The sequence below is a fragment of the Petromyzon marinus genome, chromosome 28 (genome assembly GCF_048934315.1).
Source record: "Petromyzon marinus isolate PM22_M1 ecotype Great Lakes invasive population chromosome 28, UKy_Petmar_22M1.pri1.0, whole genome shotgun sequence".
NCBI classification, from domain to species: Eukaryota; Metazoa; Chordata; class Hyperoartia; order Petromyzontiformes; family Petromyzontidae; genus Petromyzon; species Petromyzon marinus.
Genome location: NC_133694.1, coordinates 148,667 through 173,568, shown reverse-complemented (window position 1 = coordinate 173,568; position 24,902 = coordinate 148,667). Strand labels below are relative to the sequence as shown.

Sequence of the window (24,902 nt, the reverse complement as noted above, 5' to 3'; positions counted from 1 at the left end):
TCAGATACATAAACCACTTTATTATAACAGCTATATGCAGACGTATATTGGGGTGCCATCATTTTAAACAAAAAATGAAAACCGGTGGTTTACATTTTAACATATTAACAGGTTTTCGTAGCAATACACAAGAGTGATTACTAATGTTCCTTTACACTACAGGCCATATTCCTTCTTGACGAAACAGCCAAACCATGAAAAATCGTACGTAAAGGCACTTTCGCCAACACTTGAATTGGGCCCCTCATTTATACTAGGTTGTATGTGCGATTGAGAATGTTCACCGAAGTAAATGTGTCAAATGCTGCAATATTAGCAGTAAAAAATTATATACGCCAACAAATTATTGTTAACATGAGGAAGTGTACATTCGCCGAAACTCCCTTAACAAAACAGCAGATTGTTATGCCCCACATCTAATAATTTGAACACATTTGAAAATCTACTAGCCTGAACGTCTATTTCTATTTTTAGGAAGATACAAAATTCGAAAATGAATCATACGTTAGCTAATAGGGTTGCCATGTTTTGAAAAATAATAGCTTGTTTTTTCTGTTGTTACAAAAATAATAAACGATTAATGCAGCTGCGGTGTAAGAGTGCCGCTAAGAGACGTGGCGAGGCGTTAATTTGAATCTTTTATGCACACAATCAATGCATCGGATTGCGTGCATAGGAATTGATTATTCGTTTACATTGTTGTATTTAGTTGATGTATAACTCTGTAGCCATAATAGATTCTATACAACACAATAATAAATTGTTTCTTGAAATGAATGAAATCCAAGTCATGATAATTCACTGAATTATGAGGCCGGGGGTGGTTGGCGAGGGAGGGGGGGGGCGATTTGTGACATGCTTAGCCATTATGGAAAGTATGAGCTCCCGTTGTTTAGAAATTGACATCATCCAAGTCTAGACCAAAGTCATGTTCGCCAGGTCACTCAAAGTCCTCGTCGAGGTTGATGTCGGATGTATCGATGTTCTCGTCAATCTCCAGGTTGTCCAGGTCTTCCTCCAGCTCCTGCAACGTCTTCACGATTATCACCATCGCATCATCTTGCCAACAACATGCTACAAAACTCCCCGGCTGACTTTCCCAATACCAATAAAAAGCCAAGGGTGGTTTTCCGAATTGGGCTGTGCGTTCGAGCATTTTTCCTTTAAGCTTTCGCCATGCACCACTCATAGCGGGCATCTGCAGGCATTGAATATTCAGCTACTAAAAGCTTGAGAGAATAACTAAACACGCAGCTCACACTGTACTTGGATTACAAGGCGCTGCAAAAACTGTCGAATTACGGTGACATGTAGGTTTTTGAAGCCAATATTATGATTCATTTTTGGGTTAAGCCACCATGATACGAGTAAAATTTCTGTTGCAAGACCTTCCTGGCCACGCAAAAGAGGCAAATAAAATTGTCAGACATACAAGTGTGTAACGCGCCATTATTATAGTTTCAGTTTCCCGTTAAGGTGAAAATTTCTCACAACCAAATGTAGCAACTGAATCTGACGTTTTGCTTGAAGCAATGTCCAATATGATCCGGATAAGTTGCTGGAGGTCGTAAATAACAATACAGCAAGTCAAATCTGGTTTAATATGATTTGCAATTTACCTTTTCCTCCTTTGAAAGAACAACAGGCTCACTCTTGTGGATGTCCTGCAGAGACAAAGGAGCTCACTGGGTTATGAGTCACGCCACTGTACATGTACTTCTGGCAGTGGCATTGCTCTTCTCATGTCAAAAAGCTGAAGCCAGCATGCAGCAGTGGGAAACACCTTCCTTAAATGTGCATATTAACAAAAGACCAGCAGGAGTGAAAAATAACCTGTAAAAGAAAAAAAAAAACCATGTGCTTTCCAAAGGTAATTAGAGGAAAGCGTTAAGCTTCAAAGACTGGGAGGGAAAATGTTGCCTTTCAGATGCAATGCAAGACTCCATTCTGCAAGAAAGCTAGAGGGAAGAGTAAAAGTGATTAGGTGGTCATCACAGTCCAGCATCCCATAGGAATGCTTTATTGGAGCTGCACGTTCCAACAACGCCAGCCATGCAAAAGAAGAGATCAAGAGAAGCAGGTAGAAGTTAAGTTACACATTGGACCAAATGAATGGGTTTAACGCTAAAAGAACATTCACATATCACAAGGACTTAAACCCTTGCCTGTTTACATACTAAAGCAATAATAACTAGAATTATATTTTTATGTTCCTGTAAATAATTGTATTTAATATTGATTTGTTTATGCAGTATTTAAGGTTTATTCTTTAACGTTGTTTTTTTCACCGATTTCTATTTGGTTGTTTTAACTCGGATTTCTATTTGCTTCATTATTCTACTCCGATTGTCACGGTTGGCTATGTACGGTGCGAAAGAGGTTCAACATACATACATTTAATATTGCTTGTAATTTTGCTGACAAAAAGTCACTCTTGTAAATAAGACTATCCTGCTCTCCTGAGTCCTCACTTGGTTAAAAACTCAAAACTATAGCAGATACAATGACTGCCTGTTCTAACATTCTGCCACTAAAAATCGACCATTACTCCGGTTTCGCACAATTTCTCAATTAGCAGATGCGACAGATAGGGGAGTGCGCAACAGGGGGACATGAGGAAGAGAGAAGCGGGGTAAACGGAAAAGTGGGACGGCTGCTCGGAATTTTGGGAGGCCTGCATAAAGTGCTGAGGGGCGTTAGATTGTTGTGTGGTTAAGGTCGACACGCACTGCTGCCTCGGCTCCAGCTCCGGGTGTGCAGTCATCGCTGTTAGCGGTGACCAATTCAAGATTTTTTTTATCCGTGTCCTCAACAACATCAGCATCATCATCAGGGTCATTGTCGTTTTCTCCCTGCTCCTCCGCTGCCACATCATCCTCCACCTCCTCTTCCACCTCCTCCACCTTTTCCTCCTCCTGCACGATTGAAGGTTTTTCCTGAATGACACCAACAACCAACTGCGGGAACCGACCGCCAGCAGAAAACGTTAGTGGCAGAAACAACATTGCCGCTTTTCCTTGACCAATGATGGGTAAACATGAGGCTTATTGGTAGACAATTTACACAAATGACAACATAAAATACAAAATGGAAACTAAACTGTTCAACTTAAGTTCTGTAAATCAACAACGTAGAAAGCAATACAAATGGCTGCGATGAAAATCTATGCATGTACTGTACATCAAAAACATTCTGGAAACATTCAAGAGCAAACTCTGAATGCAACACAAACCTGTTTAGCAGCTGTCGTCTCTTTGGGCGTGTAGCCCTTAGCCTCCTCAAGAACGTTGCGTTCTTCGTTTGGCTACAACAGACAGCAAAAAAAAAATCAAAGCATCTCGTGTGCATTCAGGAATCTCACCAACCCCAAACCCAGACTTCCTTTATAACCACAGCAGCACCACCACCACGCACAGCCACTGGGTACACAACTTGCCGTGACGATAACTGCCAGTAACCGGTTCAGAAATCACTCGCCAATGATGTTAAACCGTGGCTAGGAATCAAACTCAGATCACTAGATTCACTGTCCCACCAGTGTCAAGCACTGTACCACCATTCCACCCCACATAGTAAATGTTAAAAATATTGACAAAAGTCAAATACTACTCACATATGTGGACATTTAATGATCTCACAGGCACATTGAAACATGCCGCAAGTCTCAACTAATTTACATTTCTAATTATAACACATTTGCATGACATCTGCAACTGTTACAGATGAGAGTACATTTCAATTAAACTGGCGCTATGCACCATTTAATTATTTACATATGTATCATGTATTTTATTGAGTGTGATATTCATTATATGAATGTATACTGTATAAGTGATAGATTTTAAACTGTAGATGTGTCATTAAGTTTTTGCTGTCAATCGACACCTTGGACGCCTTTGCAAGGGATATTCTCGGTGAATATTTGAACTAATAAAAAAATATTTGACTCATCATAGATTTTTGGGTTAGATCATGATCTGGTAAAAATTGAGTTGTGAAACCCTCCACCACCCGACGAAACCAAACAAATAACAATATCATGGGGTAAGAGCGTTTAACATGACAATTATTATCGGTTAAACTCACGAGCAAGTTTAATAACAATTCCCATCACCAAATTTCGCATCCTCCCAAACCAGCAATTCAGTTTAAATGTGTTACCCGAGCAGGCTTCTTAAATAGGTGTTGTGATATCACAGGAACAACCAAGTAGATTTTAACTATATATGAACCATTACTAATGTATCCATTAAAAGTGTACTCCAATAAAAAAAGACAAATCAAAAATATATTACCGATCAAAATGTTGGCTACGTGTTAATACCTACTATAATCACCCAGGAATGTCTGTCCTTAACGCTCATGACGTCACTCCACATCGACCAGCCCCCTCATTAATAATTATACGGTGACATCCTCCAAATGGACACCCCCCCCCCATTCATAATAATTAGCGGCCGACGTCACTCCACATGGGGGGCCAAGGCGCCTCCTCCCCCCTACTCGGCGTCAACTTACACCCCTCACTACAAAGGCAGAACCCTCACGTCACGTGATCTCCGTAACGCTATTAAGACATCAAAGTAAAAAGGACGTCATGATTAACAAAGGATAATAACCTTAAAATGAAATAGGTCAGTGTCACCGCACCCTTAAAAATTGCACACGCATGAATGCAATGAATATCACGTTGCGGTCTGCTTTTCGCTTGCAAGTTTCAGATTTACTGCAATACACCCGTCCTCGGACGGGCATAAGGTTAGTATAAAATATCTGCATTACTACAAACACATTCACAAGGACTGGGGGGAGGCTGAGTGGGGGGTACAGACCGTCACAAGGGGGTACTGGCATGCAAGCCGTGTAGAAGATGTAGTGCGCAGGTAGAGTTCGCCAGCGGCGGCCTCGCGCAGGCCCGGGAAGAGGTTCTCGTACTCGGTAGGGTCGGCGAGCGAGTCGGCCGCCTTCTGGTTGCTCTTGGCCAGCGACTCGCGCCACAGCTTCACTACCCTGTGCCATACAGCCACCCCACTTCCTCGTCACCGACCGTGCTCCGTTAATACATTTTTGATTTTCGATTGGTGGCCGATGAGATGTGTAAATTATGATGCTGAAATTATGCACAAACAGAAGGCCATGTGGTTGATGGGATGTGTGAAATATATTGAAAATGGAGGGACAGATACGGATTAGAGGTGACTTGTCTGGTTACTTATTTTGTTACTTATATTCTCAACAACGATACTAATTATGTTTTTGTGCTCTCAAGAAGGTCCATTGCCCAAAACGTAAGCCTGTAATATATGTTGATGATATGAGGCCATGCTCAAGACGAACGAGTTTAGATCTAACAAGATAGATGTATACTATTTGGTTCTTTCGGTAAAGTCACGTAGGTGAAAAAATAATAATAATAGAAATAAATAAATCACGACGTTTCGATTGCAACACAAGCAACCATCATTAGGGTGTGATAACCACAGCAATGATTTTTTTTACTAAAGTGGGAGAGAGACCAGGGTTAGGGCAGTTAAATGTCAAGAGAGGGGGAGGGTAGGGGGGGGGGGTGAATGCTGTGGTTATCACACCTGATGATGGTTGCTTGTGTTGCAATCGAAACGTCGTGATTTATTTATATTTTTTTATATTTATTTTATCACCTACGTGACTTTATACCGAAATAACCAAAGAGTATGAATCCTTGCAGTCACGAAAACTTCAAATCTAGAAAGAGAGATGTATGTATGCATGCTGAACTTCTTTCACACCGTACGTAGCTAACCGTGATAATTAGAGGTGCGGGGAAGGACAACCTAAGCGAAGGACAACAACCTAAGAAGGGAGCACCCTGTGAGAAGTGTTCGAATCATTCACCTTGACACTTCGCTGGGCAAGTATGTGCGGGCGAGGAAGGCCGCCTCTGGCAGGCGATTGGTGTTGATCAGCACCTCCAGACACTTATCCAGGCTGCAGAGCACACAGGGCATTACGTTTGAAGCAGTGATTTTCATAAGCATTGTTACATCAAGTATTTCCTCACTGAAGTTATCTTCAAAAGATAACTTTTTTCACCCACTACAAGATAGTCAAAAGTTGATTTCCTGCTGAAATTAGCATTGAGGCAGTGCTTAATACCTGTTAATAGCCCTGATCTAGTGTGGAAATTCCACCTTCCTATCTGTAGGACAACTGTTGTTGGCATTTCCAAAAAGTCGTACTTATTTTGCCTGCCCTGGAGGGATGAGCACAACCTTGGGGTACCCTAAACCTGAATAGCTAATGTGTGCGCATTGCCAGCTAGTGTCAATCAGTACGTCCTTTCACTTTTGAAATTCATGATCTCTTTGAAAGGCAGACCTAAATGTTCGTTAACTTTATGCACCCGTTGTAAGTTGACCACACACATTGCCAGAAACCAAATCTACAATACGACTATGAAAATGAGGAATGTGAAAGGCACAACTGGTGAAGATGATTATTACCCAGGAAAGCCTCACTGAGTCTCAACTCATTGTGAAAGGTCTTGTTATTTTTTGTAACGAGGGGTGATGATTGCTATGTGTTTCCCATTGAAGATATTTACAGTGATTATTTTTATTTGGAAGATTTGGACCGTGATGTCGGCACCCACACAATAGCCTACCTTATTCGAATGATGTCACAGGGCCTTTAAACACGCACTTCTTTGAGTGAATCAGACGGCACAAAATATTTAATGGATCATATACCCGCAGTATTAACCCAGGTGGCCTGGCGGATCGAAGCACAAACCTTTGCAACAAGCTGTGAATGCTTTACCTGTGGGTCATGTCACCGTCCCAGCACACGTGATGGCGCTGCCAATGGCTCACTGGTTACAGTGGTGATAACACAAATATAAAGCTTTTATTCAGGAAATGCTTGCTGATCCTCAACTTCTGTCATGAGGCGCCAGCATTAGAATGTGGTTTGTTCAGTTCCCTTGTAATGAGTGGCAAATGCGCTCCCGCTGGGCCATGCCATTTCCCAAGTTGACAGTGATAACGGCAGTGATATGGCCCAACGGGGCAGGTACATGGCTCAGTGATAGCGTGTTCGTCCCTTGTTGTAGAGATCGCAGGCTGTCCTGGTAATTACTGCAGGTGTATTCACTGTTAAATACGTGCCGTCTTCTTCACTTACAGTGGAATTTATAGATTCCACAATGTCATTCTAAAATAGTGATCCTCTGTGTGCCTTCGTCATGATCAAATTCGAAACTTATCTGCAAATTTGGAAACTGAGCAACATCGCCTCCCTATGAAACTATTGTAGACTGTCTGTGAATCATAGCAGCGTCTTCTTGCGATAGCCCTGTGTTACGAGGACAGGGCGGCTACCATACGTACTAAATGATTATTTATCGTTATCAGAAACTCACTTCCCCTGCAGGAAGTAGGAGAGGAAGGCGACGTTGTTCTTGCCATCGCGCTCGGCGCCCTGCGCGAGCCGCGTCACCATGGCCTGGTCCGACGAGGCTGTGGCGAGCAGAAGCAGGCCGCCGTAGTCCTGCGCACGGTGCAGGCACTCCTGCGCCAGCTGGAACTGACAGCGTGACGTCGCCAGCTCCGCCAGCTGCTTCCACTTCTGCTCAGACTGATGGGGGAGTGGAGGGTTTGGAACAGATACGGAGAAGACCGGAAAGTGAAGAAAGTGAAGGTATGAAGAAAAAAGTTAAGTATTTTACATGCTTTTATTTAACTCACTCTGTTGTTGTTGTCATATCCTCAAATCTTGTAACTAAATTTTAACCCACTTCCCAATGTGCTATCGACTGCAAACTTGGTATACTTATGTCATACTTATGACAATACTATATTCTATCAAATTTTTTTAAATATATATTTTTTAACATTATTTTTTTATATGTTATGTTTCGCCTTGGGTCTAATTGTCCACGCTCAACTGATGTTGGCTGTAAATGACCATGGTCCCTTACGTGATGGCAAGCTTTGCGGCCACTTCCTGGAGTCGTGGAGTTCTGCCATTACTCGTAAGATATATTTCATTAAAGCGTGTTTAAAAAATAGTATTTTTAAATATTCCTTATTACATATGAATTCTTAGATCTGCAGAATGAGGGTTTTTTGTGCAGTTATTTGTGAATGGGCAGAGGCCAACTCACAACACTTCAGAAGCTGGTTGAATGGTTTCCTGGGTTCGAATCCAGGACCTCGATGGTTCTGGCTCATTGCTCTCAAAGAGTGAAGCCTCTTGAGATACCTGGCCACCTCAAATGCATTATTTAAGTTGGTCAAGTTTCAGGCAATGACCCTATATGAAAAGGGGTTGGGTACCTCTGCCTCAGTGGCGAGCTGGTACGCAATCTTCAATTCCCCGAGCTGCAGCGCCAACTCAAAGCGGTGCTCGGGGTCACATGATACGGCCAACGCCTGCGACTTGAATCCCTGTGAGGCGGAACCGAAAATCCCATGTACACACGTCACTAGAGTGGGGGGGCACGCGCTCACGTACTCAGTCCGCAGGGACTCACCTCCCATTTCACGCTCTCTTTACCTGCTTCATCACTTTTCCACACTCTCATTACACTAATTTTTCCATCACCACACTTTTTCCCTATCTCATAACATATCACACTCTCCTCCACCTTATCGCTCTATCCTTGCCCCATCATGCTCTGCCAAACATCTTCATGATCTTTTCGCCATGAAAACAGCCTCACCATCCCCACCTTGCTACATTCTTTTCTGACCAGCATTGCACTCTTTTCTTCTTTAACAAACTCTGCCTAAACTCATAAAACTCTCTTCTCAATCATCATTCTCTCCCCACTTGGTCGCTTTACCCCTGCTTCATCACACTTTGCCCAATCTCATCCTACTATTTTCTCCATCATCTCACTCTCCCCCACCTCATCGCTTCAATCCCACTGTGCCACACTCTCCCCCACCCTTGTCACTCTCCCCCACCTCGTTTCTCCATCCAGTCTTACTCACCTGCTTCTCCAGGAAGTGAGCGACGCGCGTGCGCTGCTCCTTGGGGATCGTGGGCAGCACCTTGTCGGCCATGTCGAAGTCGCGCCGCATCACGGCCGTCTGGTACTCCAGCACGGACAGAAGCAGCGAATAGCTCACCATGTTCAACTCCTTATCGCCCAGGTACAGCCGGTTGTCCTTGGGGATGTAGCCAAGCAGGTACATCGTCCTATATGGCGACGCCGCCGCAGGGTGGAATTATGTGTGAAAGAGAGTACAACAACGATAATCAATGATTGCATTTATTTAAATGTTACTTTATGGTAAAAACCTTTCGGAGCCGGAGCCAGACTCAAGTAAGCTGGAGTTCGGCGTGAACTGGAAAGTCTTTACCTGTCCAGATGTGCAATGGTGACAATTTCGCCGCCCACGTAATAGTTGAGGCGGTTGACTGAGTTAGTGTAGATGAAGCAATCCCCGACCCACAGGCCGGTCTTCACCACCTCCTGGATCTCGCCCAGCACCTGAGAGACCAACATCTCAGTAACCTCTCTCACTAGTGCCAGTGGTTGTGATGCCGATGGTACACTAGTTACAGTGAGGGAAAAAAGTATTTGGTCCCCTGCCGATTTTGTACGTTTGCCCACTGACAAAGAAATGATCAGTCTATAATTTTAATGGTAGGTTTATTTGAACAGTGAGAGACAGAATAGCAACAAAATCCAGAAAAACGCATGTCAAAAATGTTATAAATTGATTTGCATTTTAATGAGGGAAATAAGTATTTGACCCCCTCTCAATCAGAAAGATTTCTGGCTCCCAGGTGTCTTTTATACAGGTAACAAGATGAGATTAGGAGCACTCCCTTTAAGAGTGTGCTCCTAATCTCAGCTCGTTACCTGTATAAAAGACACCTGTCCACAGAAGCAATCAATCAATCATATTCCAAACTCTCCACCATGGCCAAGACCAAAGAGCTCTCCAAGGATGTCAGGGACAAGATTGTAGACCTACACAAGGCTGGAATGGGCTACAAGACCATTGCTAAGCAGCTTTGTGAGAAGGTGACAACATCTTCTTTGGTTCTTTCGGTAAAGTCACGTAGAATGAGAATAAAATAATAAATTGATAAAATAAAATAACACAATAATATTCTCACGACGTTTCGGCCACAACACAAGCGGCCTTCATCAGGTGAAGGGAGCGAGACTGTCTGGTAGGACAGCGCTGGAGTGAGAGAGCCACGCTCAGATCACGGCTTTTAAGCTGTGTGAGAGGAACAAAGAGCCTTGACGAAGGAATTAGCATAAAATTTAGCATTGAAAAGGCTGAATGATTAGCTTGTGACTGGTCACAGAAATAGCTATGTTAAAAGTTAAAGCATACACCTCCGCAGAGGCACCCATTGTTAAAAGGAATTAGCATAGAATTTAGCATTGAAATAGCTAAATTAAGGCATTCGCTTGTAACTGCTACAGAAATAGTTACGTTGAAGTCAGAGCATACACATTCACCGAGGCACTTAGTACAAATCAAAACAGAAGAATTTAGCATTGAAATAACTAGGCGAATTTAGCATTGAGCTATTCACAGTACTATATAGTGAACCAATAAAAACTAAAATATAAATTACCTTCATGTTATCAATAAACTCTATATTCTCCAATCAGCTAAGCTAATATTCGTGAGAATATTATTGTGTTATTTTATTTTATCAATTTATTATTTTATTCTCATTCTACGTGACTTTACCGAAAGAACCAAAGAAGATGAATCATTGCAGTCACGAAAGCTTTAAATCGAAATTTAAGGTGACAACAGTTGGTGCGATTATTCGCAAATGGAAGAAACACAAAAGAACTGTCAATCTCCCTCGGCCTGGGGCTCCATGCAAGATTACACCTCGTAGAGTCGCAATGATCATGAGAACGGTGAGGAATCAGCCCAGATCTACACGGGGGGATCTTGTCAATGATCTCAAGGCAGCTGGGACCATAGTCACCAAGAAAACAATTGGTAACATACTACGCTGTGGACTGAAATCCTGCAGCGCCCGCAAGGTCCCCCTGCTCAAGAAAGCATGTACACATGCCCGTCTGAAGTTTGCCAATGAACATCTGAATGATTCGGAGAACTGGGTGAAAGTGTTGTGGTCAGATGAGACCAAAATGGAGCTCTTTGGCATCAACTCAACTCGCCGTGTTTGGAGGAGGAGGAATGCTGCCTATGATCCCAAGAACACCATCTCCACCGTCAAACATGGAGGTGGAAATATTATGCTTTGGGGGTGTTTTTCTGCTAAGGGGACAGGACAACTTCACCGCATCAAAGGGACGATGGACGGGGGCCATGTACCGTCAAATCTTGGATGAGAACCTCCTTCCCTCAGCCAGGGCATTGAAAATGGGTCGTGGATGGGTATTCCAGCATGACAATGACCCAAAACACATGGCCAAGGCAACAAAGGAGTGGCTCAAGGAGAAGCACATTACGGTCCTGGAGTGGCCTAGCCAGTCTCCAGACCTTAATCCCATAGAAAATCTGTGGAGGGAGCTGAAGGTTCGAGTTGCCAAACGTCAGCCTCGAAACCTTAATGACTTGGAGAAGATCTGCAAAGAGGAGTGGGACAAAATCCCTCCTGAGATGTGTGCAAACCTGGTGGCCAACTACAAGAAACGTCTGACCTCTGTGATTGCCAACAAGGGTTTTGCCACCAAGTACTAAGTCATGTTTTGCAGAGGGGTCAAATACTTATTTCCCTCATTAAAATGCAAATCAATTTATAACATTTTTGACATGCGTTTTTCCGGATTTTGTTGTTGTTATTCTGTCTCTCACTGTTCAAATAAACCTACCATTAAAATTATAGACTGATAATTTCTTTTTCAGTGGGCAAACGTACAAAATCAGCAGGGGATCAAATACTTTTTTCCCTCGCTGTACAACCATCACTATTATTATTGTTAAGCTTGTTTACCCAGGAAAGCCCCCACCTAGTCTCAAAACTCTTTTTCAGGAGACTCAATTTTTGCTGTACAGTTTCCCAATCAAGTAATTAGTGAGTCATTTTTCTAATTTGGCATATATGGACCACGATACCGGCACACGAAGGCCTACCCTTCTTAAAATTACATCATGGGATCTTTAATGTCCACTGCGAAGTAAGTGCACATAGTATTTTATAGTTAATGCACCTGCAGATTTAACCAGGACAACCTAACCGATCATTATTGAGCACCTCTGAACCACCTCAGCCTTTGTTTTGCAGCCACGTGATTTAGATTCAGAAGGGTTGCTTTCATCATGATGCATCTCTGCCATTGTGCCTGGTGGCAGGGGGAGTGGTGGTGGAGGCTAAGGCACCTCGAACGCATCCTCGACGCCATCCTCTGTAACGCCCTGGTGCGTCTCCTGTGCGGCCACCACCTTCTCCGAGTGGTACCGCAGGATGAAGAAGGAGTCCTCCGTTGCCAAGGCGACCAGCTCACCAGAATCCGACCAGAAGATCTGTGGTTGGAAAATGAAAAGAGAGCACAAGTAACAATGCCATTTAATTAAGAGTCTAATTTAACACTAAATCGAAACTAAATAATTTGCCACCACTTTAAAGGCATGTGTTGCCCGTTTGTCAATATTACTTGAGAGTTTTAGGGAATATGTGTGTACCAATGTGAGTATACTAGTGAGTGAGAATATGAGTGTGTGGGCGAGTGTGTGGACGAGTGTGGAATACATTTTTGGGCTGGATCTCAATGCGTCGGACGAGCTCTGTGCTCTCCCAGTCGAAAAACGCCAACCCACTCATGGAGCGCACACCCAACAGAAAGCCCCCGTAGATTCCTGGCAGAGGACATCAATCACGCAAACCCACGTATTAATCACCCAGGCAGAGCGATGTTAAGAGAGGGGCATTAGCCGCTCCATCGGCACATTGCGTCTGGGAGTGGATAAATTAAGCAGCATAGGTTCAACACAAGCTACGGAATGGCTTCAAAATCCAGTTTTCATCAGCAGAGTCAGGCTTACTTAAAGCAAGTCCAGTTATGCACTCCCAGAAGGCTGTTTGGCCAATGAGATGTGTAAAACACACTTATTTTTTATGTGGAGGGACAGATATGTGACGGAGGAGTATTGTCTGCTCATTTATCATGTTACTTATATTCATGATTATTTTGTTGAATCTAGTGAAGTAGTGACGTTCACGATCAATTCAATTACCTTCTGCTCCAAAGTCGGGTTTGAAAGATTTCTTCTCCTTGAAGTTTTTGAACAGTTTCACAGTGCTGCTGTTCTCTCGAATAGCGTACCTAAAGCGTAAAACATGCATGTGAGAAAATCAAAGTGGGGTCACAAATAACTCAAAACCAAAGTACTAACACCCTCAAGTTATTTAATCCTATCTGCTGGAAACCATTAAAGACTCAGATGAGTAGAACATAAAGCACTAATTAATAAATTGTATTAGTTGAAAGAAGTACTATATATATGAAGACCATTGGCAAGCAGGCATTAATAGTGATAATGTACTTGCATTTGTATTGCATCCATAATGTTACAAAACACCTCAGTGCACTGTTTTTAGTCTAGGGGACCACCCTGTGGTAGCTGTGCCTGTGCAACACAAAGTGTCTCAGCACCGGGCTGCAAATGGGTAATTAGCCTGCAATTGGGGTATAATGATTGCAAGGTGTAATGATCGCTACGTGTCATCTTAATTGTGATATTTTTACTTTTATTACAAATCATACCGTAAACCTACTGAAACAAAAGCTTAATGATTCACAGCAGCACAATGCCTCCATTAAACTGGGCTAGAAGTGCGAACCACCATGCGCCCGATTCCATTAACGCTCGCAGCATCATGGAAAAACCCACTTAAATAGAGATGAGTTTCAGATGAAAACATATCGAATATTCAGGACAATTTCGTATCTGAATTTTTTTAGATAATTTACATTGTTCCGTATGCATGCGTCAGCACACCAGCTAATGTGACAGTACCTGATGCCACGTATGGCTATTTTTGGCAGGAAAAACGTGGAAGTGATTGTCAAATGAGTCCCATCACTTCCAATTTCGAGTCAATCACAAAACAAATTTGGATAAAAATGTATTTTCTAGTCCTGACTGAGCTTAAGAAACATATCATTTAGGTAAAGAGTTCAACCAGATCTTGACTGACAATGAATCACTTCGGACCATATTTTGCTCTGGACAATGGTGATGAGATGCCAGCTGCCATGCCTGCCAACCGCCACCGCTGATCCCACATGCAGGAAACCCTCCAAACCCCCCGGCCATTGGCGCTCGGGAGGGCCCCCCGAGACAGCGGCACTTACTCAGACGAGTCGTGGGCCCAGACAAACTCCTGCGCCGAGCCAAAGCTCTTGTTGCGCAGAGCCATGGCAGTGTAGATGATGTATTCCCCGTCACCGCACACCACCACGAACCTGGGTCACACACGCACCGTCGCTGTATGTTAGCAGCTATTTCACAGGTGTCAATTTTAAACAACAGTTTAATTATACATTTTCGTTAGGAGTGGTGACATTAAGTTGTCTTAAGATTTGTCATACAGTGAATTGATTCAAGTTATTTCTTGTTATTTTTTTACATTTTATTTGTATTGTTGCTCATTCTTTCTCAGTACAGTATGGTATGTCAAATCGGCCAAATTCAACATCAGCAAATGTCTTGGAAATAACATTAAGTATGATTAACTTATTTCACACCGTACATAGCCAACTGTGTTAATCCTTACACAGCCAAACGTGTTTCAAATGTACATCCCTTTGCAGCCAACCACTATATTTCCTGAAAATAACAATAAGTAGTCTACTGGTTTCCTTAGAAAATGTGTCTGAAAGCACGAACACAGCATCAGCAGCTGGCCTCACCGGCCGTTGGGGTTGTGCGAGATAGTCTGTGGGTAAATCTCGCAGCTCCCCATGTCCTTGACAGCCAGAGGCAGCCGCTCGCCATCCTTGATCTCCGCCTCGCCCATGGCCTTCAGATTGGCCTGTTGCACTTCAGAGTGCTTCGCCCAGATGATCTTGCCGCTCGAGTCCATCGACATGGCCGGCTCCTCGCGTCCCAACTGCAGCACCATGCAAAAACGGCAGCAGCAAGCTCAGCGGGCAGCTCCACTTTTAAACGGTGCAGGTCTCCTGCACGTAACTTTGTTGCACACATGCTACCAAGGTTGTGCAGTACCTTGTGTTAAACAATGGAACATTGTTGCTTCTGAATCATACTTTATTCTTAGATTAGGCCATTTAATGATCTTGTTAAATTCATTTCGTAAGACCCTCCCACCACCCGACATAACAAAACAAATTAAATTGTCATGGGGTGCGAGTGTTCAACACGCCTATTAATTTTGATTTAAAGCTTTCGTGACTGCAGTAATTCATATTCTTAGTTTTTTCGGTAAAGTCACGTTGAAGAGAAACAACAAAATAATAAAATATATAAAACAATAAGAAATATATTGTTATATACATTTTATTATTTTGTTGTTTCTCTTCAACGTGACTTTACCGAAAAAACTAAGAATACGCCTATTAATGTTTAAGCTCAAACAGGTAAGTTGAACAAAAATTCTCACAACCAAATTGAGCAATTTTATACGTGTTTCAATTGAATCTGCACAGAACCACTTTAGGACAACAGCCAAGAAGTTGAGTACAATCCAGGAATTTTTTTTACATTGTGATACGATTTGCAATTAATGCGATGATATAAAATATATTTTTTACATTATTGCAGTGTGTTTCAAGCAGGAATCACAATGTAGTGTCCTGAGCACACCATGCCACCAATAGCTGCCAACCATCTCCTTGGAAGCAAAGAAATAAGGCTATGACGTCCTTGGATGACACCTCACTCGGTATAACACAGGGTGGGTGAACAGGCGCGTGTGTGCGCAGCACGAGTTGGGGAGGCAGGAGGGGCACCTTGACAATGATGCTGCCCTCGTCGTAGCCCAGGGCGATGGTGTTGGAGCCACGCAGTCCAGACACACACCAGGCGCGCTCCATGCCATAGTTTAGCGTGCTCTCCAGACGGTAGGTGCTTGAGTGCCAGATTCGCACCGTACCTGCATACCACAGTACATATACTAATATGTTCATAAAGCTACTTTTTACAGGTACTCAAAAGCATTGTACATCACGAAAATAAAGTCTCTTTACATAACAGTGCAATAATCACCCTATATCCATTTTTTGTTTCTGTAGCTTAATTTCACTCTGAACGGTTTTTAAAAGTAATAAACAGAGCCATCGTTCACTTTGGAATTTAATTTAATGTTTATTTCCTATTTACATTCTGTTCTCTGACGTGGTTGTTTTTTGCCGATTAGTATTTGGCTGTTTTTGCTCTTATTAGTATTTGATGTAATTGCTTCAATTTATATTTTTTCATTGCTGTAGTTATTTTATGTTTCGATTTAAAGCTTTCGTGACTGCAAGGATTCATCTTCTTTGGTTCTTTCGGTAAAGTCACGTAGAATGAGAATACAATTATAAAATAAAACGTTGTGAGAATTTTATTTGTTTTATTTTATTATTTTATTCTCATTCTACGTGACTTTACCGAAAGAACCAAAGAAGCTTATTTTATGTTCCTTTTTCCATTTTGGTGACCCACATCGCTCATGCATATGAAATGGTTTCTTCAGGTTCTGCTGAAGTAAGTGCTGCTCGCAAGCACCTTTTAAGGCACACGAGGTGGTGGGGTGTGGTCAACAACATATTCAGCCACCTTTGTCTCCTCAGAGCACTGTGTACTCATTTTTTTAAAGCTGATTTAGAGAAGACCGGGCCAGGTTTGTGTAAAATTAAAAATATATTTTATAAATAACAATTAATATTTATGGACCTGAAGCTAAACACATGGAATTTATATTTAAATGACACTTGGCAGGCCAATGTTGAAAAGTAAATTGACGCACAAGGAAACAATAAAAATACACGCACGACAAATAACTCCCTACCACCAATTCAACTCCTGACGATGCCTGCAGTCAGCAATTCTTCGTGAAATCTTGAGCACAAATACCCAACATGCGGTCCAGCCTGGAAAACTTCACTTAGACCACCACCGAATGTTGAGTGCGTACAACGCACCGTCCTCGGAGCCGGTGATGATGATGGGCAGTTCGGGGTGGAAAGAGACGCATGACACGTTCTGTGCGTGTCCCTCCAGTGTTTGGACGCACGTCTTGTTCTGCAGCAAAACCAGGCAGGCAGCACATCCCGCTCATCGACTACCATTATTTAAAAAAACTAATTTAAAGTCAAAGTCATTTCTGACTCATGTGAGCAATGCTTATCTCTTGTTTAGAGCCCTTAGGCAGCAGTGAGAATTTCACATTCCCATGGTGGGGGTAAGTATATTCATAGGACAAAATTCATGTCATACTCTTTGGTTCTATTCGGTAAAGTCACGTAAAAGTATAAAACAACAAAAAATAAAAAAATAAAATTCACGACGTTTCGGCCACCGAAACGTCGTGAATTTTTTTTTGTTTTATACTTTTACGTGACTTTACCGAATAGAACCAAAGAGTATGGATCCTTGCAGTCACGAAAGCTTCAAATCTAAAATTCATGTCAGCTGAAAAAGCAAATACAATTATTTATCAATTAAAATATTTTACATGGATAATCCCTTGAAATTGAACATTTAATTTTCAAGGGGTTACAGTTTATATTTCACTCCTCACACTTCCATCTTCAGTACCTGGTAGTCCCAGATTTTAACAAGGCGGTCATCGGCACCCGAGATGAGGTAAGGTTTATCGCCACCGCTGTAGTAGTCGACGCAGTTGACCCCTTTCTCATGTCCCTCTAGGGTGAAGTTCGGGGTGGACGAACCCAACTGCCACACCTACACGGGGCGGCACGGTGTCCCAACGCACCAGTACACACATCCCACACACATTCAGATTTTATTATTATTTACTGTTACACAAATTTACTCTGGAAATTTTCACTGAGATTCACAGATCTTTTTCAGGAGGGTCCTGCCTACTTTTAGCAACAAGGGGCAATTCCACAAATAATTCCCAATTGAGTACAAGCAAACCTCGCTTCGTGCTCAAGATGCGTTCCTGGAGAAGTGAGTATGAACAAATCAGCACAAAAAGGGGTCATTATACCATTGCATATATGGGGATGGATTCCTGACAGCGTTATTTCTCTCGTATAAGCAACATTAATGTTTAATTGGGGTATCGGTAATAGCGTGAATGAAAGAGAGAGTAAACATTGTTCCAAAATATAAGTTTTTGAGTTAGATCATGTAAATATATAAATGTGTCGTTAAAACCTGCCACCACCCGACACAGCCAACTAGTAAGGGTTGTCACGTAAACAGAACATGACAGTTCGTCACTAGTACAGCACACCAGTGTGGATGATATTGGTCGCGAAAGCCTCCGTGTTAAACATTGTTCCATTAAAAAAATGTATAACATTAGTATTATGTACTGTACGCAGGAGTGTATTCCACTGTACTTCTCTTGCAAGGCAGCGGTGGGAGACGAGTTTAGAGACACTGCTGCGCTCCCAATCTGGGTCACTCAGAGAAGAGATCCAGGACCTCCGTAATCTTAGTGATGCCCTCAGTCTACATTTCTGTGGTGAGGTTTCATTAAGGTGGAACCTGAGACTATCCTGGTCTCGTGAGTTTTCATCTGGCGAAACATTTAGATTTTTATGTAATCATGACAACGAATCATTATAATCGAATCAGAGGGTGCGGGGTCTGGTTGGCTGAGAGTGTAAGTCGGTCTCATTGGCTGAGTACATTGTGGGGGCGGGAACATTTACAAGGCCAACACTGCTGCATATTCTCACTCATAAGCGCTTCATAGATTATCTTTGCAAACTTTTTCTCCAGGACAAAGAGTACTATAACGTATCAGCGTTTTATATCGTCACACTAAGTGAGGTGTGCCTGCAATCTGCAGGTAATTTTTCAATATTGGGACATTTGGCCAATACCAGTTACATTGTATTTTTTGTAGCTATGAGAGGAAACCAGAGAACCTGGAGGAAACCCATGCAAGACAGGGGGAGCACGTACAAACTCCACGCAAAAAGGCACCCAGTCAGAAATAGAATCCAGGTCCTTCTTGATGTGAGACACAAACGTCATCACTGTGCCACTCTTGCTACAATCAACAAATGTGTAGTTTTTGTTTCTTGAGATGTGGTCACATTCATATAAAGTCATAACTCGGTAAACGACCGCTTTGGAATACGTCGAATTTGGTATACGTCGTGTTTTGACGAGAAAAAAATGTCTTGGGATACGACGTCTTGCTTGGGATACGACGCGCTTGCTAGAACTTTTATGGGTCGGGATGAGTCACCGCGTCCCCGCGTAGACCCCGTTCACGACTGAGACAAAGCGCCGCTCCTCAGTCTGCTGGAGATCTCGTTCAGTGCACAACCCTTGCTGTAACTTGTGAATTTTCACGTGTTTTTTGTCATTTTAACTCCTCTCAGCAAGGTCAAGTGATGTTAAATTTGATTTCTATTTCAATTTATTTTAATATATTTATGCATTTATCTTAATGTATGTATGCATTTTAGTACTGAGTAGTGTCTAAATAATGTTATACAACCCCATTAATGTATGTCTTGTAAAATATAATTTCTTATACTCTGGAACTGATTATTTCCTTTCCCTTCATTTCTTAGGGGAAAAATTCGTTTGGTAAACGTCACTTCCGGTAGAAGGCCTCCTACCTTCTGGAACGAATTAACGACGTATACCGAGGTACCACTGTACTTTATAAATGCACATAGTTTTGTACCTTGATGGTGCGGTCGAGTGAAGCGCTGGCAAACTGGTTGTTGTCCTTAGGGTTGATGACAATTTGCATGACGTAGTGAGTGTGGCCTTCAAACACCTGTGAGCACGTCCACTTCTTCTCCCAGTCCCACAGCTTGATGAGCATGTCATCTGCAGTACCGCGCCACACATTAACCCCGTGCACAAATTAATGTAAGCCTGGCTGGTCTCACGTGACAATTGACCGTTTCCAATTTTTCTCATTCCACATGTTTACCCAGGAAAGTTTCAGGACTTTTTTTCAGAAGGGTCCTGCTAATTTTTCCAAATCAGCAGGCAAGAATTTCTCTTTCCAAATGAAGTAATTTGCAAGTAGTTCAAACTTGGTCAAATTTGAAACATGACACCAGCACACAATGGCCTGCGCTTCCTTGAATGTTGTGATTGGAGCATACGGTGCGTAGTATTTTATTGTCAGTACACCTACATGATTAACCAGGGAGGCCTGCCAGCTTCGAACCGAGAACATCTGTAACAAGCAGTTAACACGCTACCGCTATGATGACTTAAAGCTTTTGTGACTGCAGGAATTCATATTCTTTGAGTCTTTCGGTAAAGTCATGTAGATAGGTTCAAAGAAAATAACAAAAAACAAATATTTTTTTTCAACCTATCTACGTGACTTTACCGAATGACCCAAAGAATATACCGCTATGATATGTCACCCTCCCTAAGAATACAGGGTTATAGTCATCATCAGCACTGCGATGGAAATTGCCGACAGTGTCTGTGAGGGTGCCACACACCACTGCTGGTGAGTAGGAAGGGCTGGCTCGGGTGCACGGCGATGCAGCGTATATAATCCGAGTGAGCCTCGAACATGTGCACACGCTCCAGCGTATTGTAGTTGAATACACGGATCTGCATGTCATCCTGAGGGCCCAAACAATACACAAAGAAATTTAAACTCATTCCCACTGTGACCAAGGCCGCTCATGTAATATATCATCATTGTCCACCATGATCAATCCACTGGTGGATGAAGGTATCCCTCAAGCTGCACTAATTTCTTACGGTCTTTGCGATGCAACAATCCACCGAGCACCTGTACACAAATGGATTTCATCACTTCATCTCCTCGGTGGACATACTTTTGGACACCATCCATTCCTTGGCTGCCACGCCACTATTATTCTTGACCATCATCCATCATCCCTTTTTGTGACGTGTCTTGCACAAACCCACTTTCTTTACTTAATTGTTTGTATGTTGCCATTAACCGGTGTATGTTCTCTCATCCATGTGTTCTCCCCTTTTAGTCTCTCAGTGTAATTCCACTTTTCAGTTTTTGTATGTATTTTCCGTAAATGATGACATTCGAACCATATGTTGTTACAGCCAGTAGTACACACCGATTAAAAATTGGTAAGGTATTTCTTACTGTCAATTTCTGATGTCAAATTGCAGACTGCCCCACTTGGTCCTCAAAATGGAAATAATAGTGAATGGCATCCCAAACATAACAAGTGACATCACAAACACAACACAATTCAATACATACTTCACGAACATCTTCCCTCAAATTGATCTACTGGATTTAGCAACACCTAGTATCCCTGTGCATGGACAGCTACATTGGAAAACAAAGCTCTTGGTAGTTGTAGCCTTGGCAAGTGGAGGTTAGTTAAACCACTGGGCCTTATTGTACAAATGTGAAAACCCATAAGCACTCTCAATATAAGTAAAACTCACTCAGCAAAATATGACACTCACCGAGCCAGCAACCATCCAGTTTTTGCGAGCCACAAACTTGGCAGCGCGCACTGGCAGGTCGCACACCTCAAACGTCTTCACCAGCGTCTACACACAAAATAAACAGACAATAGCAGATACGTAACAATAGCAGGTATGTAACTATTTGTAGACTACAATATATCATACAATATATCGTTAGGCTCACAATACATGTGTAATGACAGGGTGACACCTGCTGGCCGGGAAAGGGAATCACGGGTACGGGCACGGTTAAAGTAACAACCAATCAGAGAAGGAGAGGTATCTGGATCACAGGTAACAGGTGGGGCGAGCCGAGATACTCCGTAACCTGCTCGAAGGTTCCACGAGAGGGTGTGGCCGGAGGCGGGGCCTAGCCGCGCCTGGGAGGATAGAAGTGGGAGGAGACCCGGGGCTCGGGGTTCGTTAATGGGTTCTTGGGTCCTGACTGCGTCGCTGCTCGCCGACATCTCTCTCAGTCATCTGGCCACGTGGAAGATATCGTGCGGGGTTTCCATCGCCATCATCGTCACGCCGCCAGCCAGCAGCGTAGTCGAATGAGGGCGGTGGGACCACGCCGAGTGATCGGCTGTGTATCGCCAGTAGAGATGTTAATATCTAAGTGTTGTACTAAGAGTGAGAAGAATAAGTGTTGGCCTGCGTGGTGCCCATGTGTGAGAAATAAATAACAAGTACCCTCTACACGACGTGTCGCAGAAGTCGCTCATTACACATGGATCAAATCGTGCGAGTTAAGAGCCTACTAGTTTAGATTGTTATACATTTTATATGAGTGTTTCTTGCAGAGTAATGGACAAAATAATCAACAGAAGAATTCAGACAGACATTACAACTGAGAAAAAGGAAACTAGACATACCATATAAAAGAGGGGAGACAGTACAAATAAGATGACATCTCAGACAAAACAGATTAGACAGTACAAACAAGACAAAGGAATAATGTTTATGTTATGACTCCATTGTTAATCCAAGAAAGCCTCATTCAGTCTCAATACTTTTTCAGGAGGGTCCTGTTAAGTTTTTGCAGTAAGGACAAATAGTTATTTGTATAATCCCTGCTAAGTTTTTTTACAATCGGTTGTGATTGCCGTTTTCCAAATAAGTGATTTGTGAGTAAGTTACAAACCTTTACAACAAGAAGGGAATGTGCTACCACTGCTCCATCTCACCGCCCTATGATGACCCCGAATGGTGACAATATATACAGTATCTCATGGGAATGGTAGGGGACTCTATATAACAACACGCACAGTCAATCGCATACTGTTCAACGGCATAAACTGCCAGAGCCGCGTCAATGAAAAAGCGCGAGCACAACCGCACCTGTGTCTCATGGTTCCACACGCACACACTGCCATTGTAGAGGCTGGCCAGCATCCATGGCTCGCTCGGATGTAGGTCCACACACTTCACGCGGTCTGAGCGTGCTGTTAGCTTGCGCTTTATCTCCAGTCGCAGCGGCTGTAGGGGAGTAAACGCGGCAATTATAGCTGGAGCTAGGTGCAGCACTGTACTGTCAGTTTCATATTCATGCACACAAACTAAAAGTTTGAGTGTCTCCATACTCAAATGAGCTTTCGGCAGTGCTAAATTCACTTGTGGTCCAGAACCAGGAGTAAAAATTCCATATTGCCATGATTGCCCACAAAGTGTTGATACGAAACTGGGATTTTAACTCATGGCCGTCGAACTGAACGTTGAGTGCGCTGACCAAAGTGCCACACTTTATGTTATATTATTTCTGTTTCTGTAACACTGATCGCTTAATGTGATTTAATGAACACAAGGGGAGAAAAAAATCACTTCACATGATTTATGCAATCAAATAATAATGGAGCAGTTTTAAATAATATAATTTGTATCTCTTATATACATTTTCTCAAAGCTTTTCCATGATTAAACTGAATCTACTTGAGAAAAATACAAAGGGAAATTCCTGTGTTGCTAAATCACCATCTGGCCCTCTCACTGCATGATAGTCACATGTAAAAGCCTTCCCGAAAAAAAAACCACGTTAAAAAATTATATTTTATTTTTACCACAAAATGTAATTGTATTGTATCGTGTGAGATTCAGATGCAAGTGATTTCGCAGATCAATAGCTCTGAAAGTTGAATTGCATATATACCCACCCATTAAAATTATATTTTTGGAGTAATGTTAGTGTATTTGGTCCATGGTTTGAAGTTCGTAGCCTTAGTTACATACAGGAGAGACTTTGTTCTTCCAAGAGAAAACTGTTGGACAATGCCCCCGAGAAAGTAATGCCACGTAATTACTTCTGAGTTCCCTTCCATTGCCTCTTGTCCACATTCAGTGTTGCATCTTCTAACATGCCCTGTTATAGAGGCGTTTGCTGAATGGTAGCAACATCAAACAGTGTTTAGCACTCACTGCAAGCCACTTTAGCCGTTAAGACATCAGTGCGAGGGCCGCCACACATTTGAAACAATTGGGTTTGACAGCGTGATGGCATGCGTCAGGGGCCGCACTGGCGGCCACCAGTGGCCCGCAATAAAGAACACTGGTAATCGTCCATCATTATTATTTTGCATAGGTTCGGAAATGCTCACCGAGTCGCAACCCTTTTCAGGAGGGTCCTGCCAAGCTTTCACAGTAGTTCGCGACGATTGCCGTTTCCCAATGAACTATTTCCGGAATCGAACTATAAACCTCTGCAAAATGCGCTACCGCTGGGTTATGTCAATGCACGGTACACTTGAGAAGCTCGCAAGGTAACTCTGACATGATGCTCGGTGGACACAGTCAAACAGAGACCCCCTCATCCAGGGCTCAAATAGAGAATCTCAGCGCCGCCTGTGTCCGACAATGGCCATTATGAACCACCTTACCCACCCCACCACTTCATTTAAGGTATTTTATACGCTGTAGCTCACGTCACGTTACACAACGTAGGGATCTAATTTCACAACCACCATATGTTAATAAGGCAGAATTAAATAAGCATAAAGAGGTTTTATGTTGTAAAAAAATTAAAAGTTCAATTAAAATCAAACACTGTTCAGACTCCAGACGGCCCACGATGGGCTTCGCCTAGGCCAGACCCCAAACCAACTAACCTCGACGCGTGAGGAGTGTGACTATAATCGCTGTCGCCCAAACGCTCACCACCGACATCTGTAATTGTTGAGTGTTGTGTTAACTAGTGTAATTGCAGCGGCTCTGATTGTAATGCTAATAGATGTGCCACTCACCATTTCGTCTCAGCTGATGCGGCCCCACCAAGACTGTCTGACGTGGAAGTAACCGGGTCCAGCTCTCGCGAGACTTCGGTGACTGTGTTCACAAGTAAATGGATCCGGCATGAGGTATCGCGAGATGTGTATC

General features: G+C 42.8%; 1 protein-coding gene across 4 annotated transcripts; it reads right to left on the bottom strand.

Moving 5' to 3' along the window:
• On the bottom strand, positions 1-24,879 carry COPB2 (coat protein complex I subunit beta 2). 4 transcript variants are annotated; one of them, XM_032962008.2, is made up of 23 exons: positions 24,770-24,879; positions 22,878-23,015; positions 21,534-21,620; positions 20,567-20,693; positions 19,783-19,931; positions 17,700-17,846; positions 17,084-17,183; positions 15,911-16,053; positions 14,852-15,051; positions 14,294-14,404; positions 13,173-13,261; positions 12,688-12,794; positions 12,318-12,461; positions 9,348-9,478; positions 8,976-9,183; positions 8,316-8,426; positions 7,400-7,614; positions 5,875-5,967; positions 4,833-5,010; positions 3,233-3,304; positions 2,730-2,957; positions 1,620-1,664; positions 1-1,033 (listed from the first exon to the last, which is right to left on the bottom strand). In XM_032962008.2, exons 1-23 carry the CDS (start codon positions 24,770-24,772, stop codon positions 941-943), a joined length of 2,919 nt encoding a protein of 972 aa, XP_032817899.1. In that variant the 5' UTR covers positions 24,773-24,879; the 3' UTR covers positions 1-940. The 4 variants fall into 4 exon arrangements, with proteins under 4 accessions (XP_032817899.1, XP_032817900.1, XP_032817901.1 ...); XM_032962009.2 differs by having other exon boundaries at positions 1-1,024; XM_032962010.2 differs by lacking the exon at positions 2,730-2,957.
• Positions 24,880-24,902: the final 23 nt, after the last annotated feature.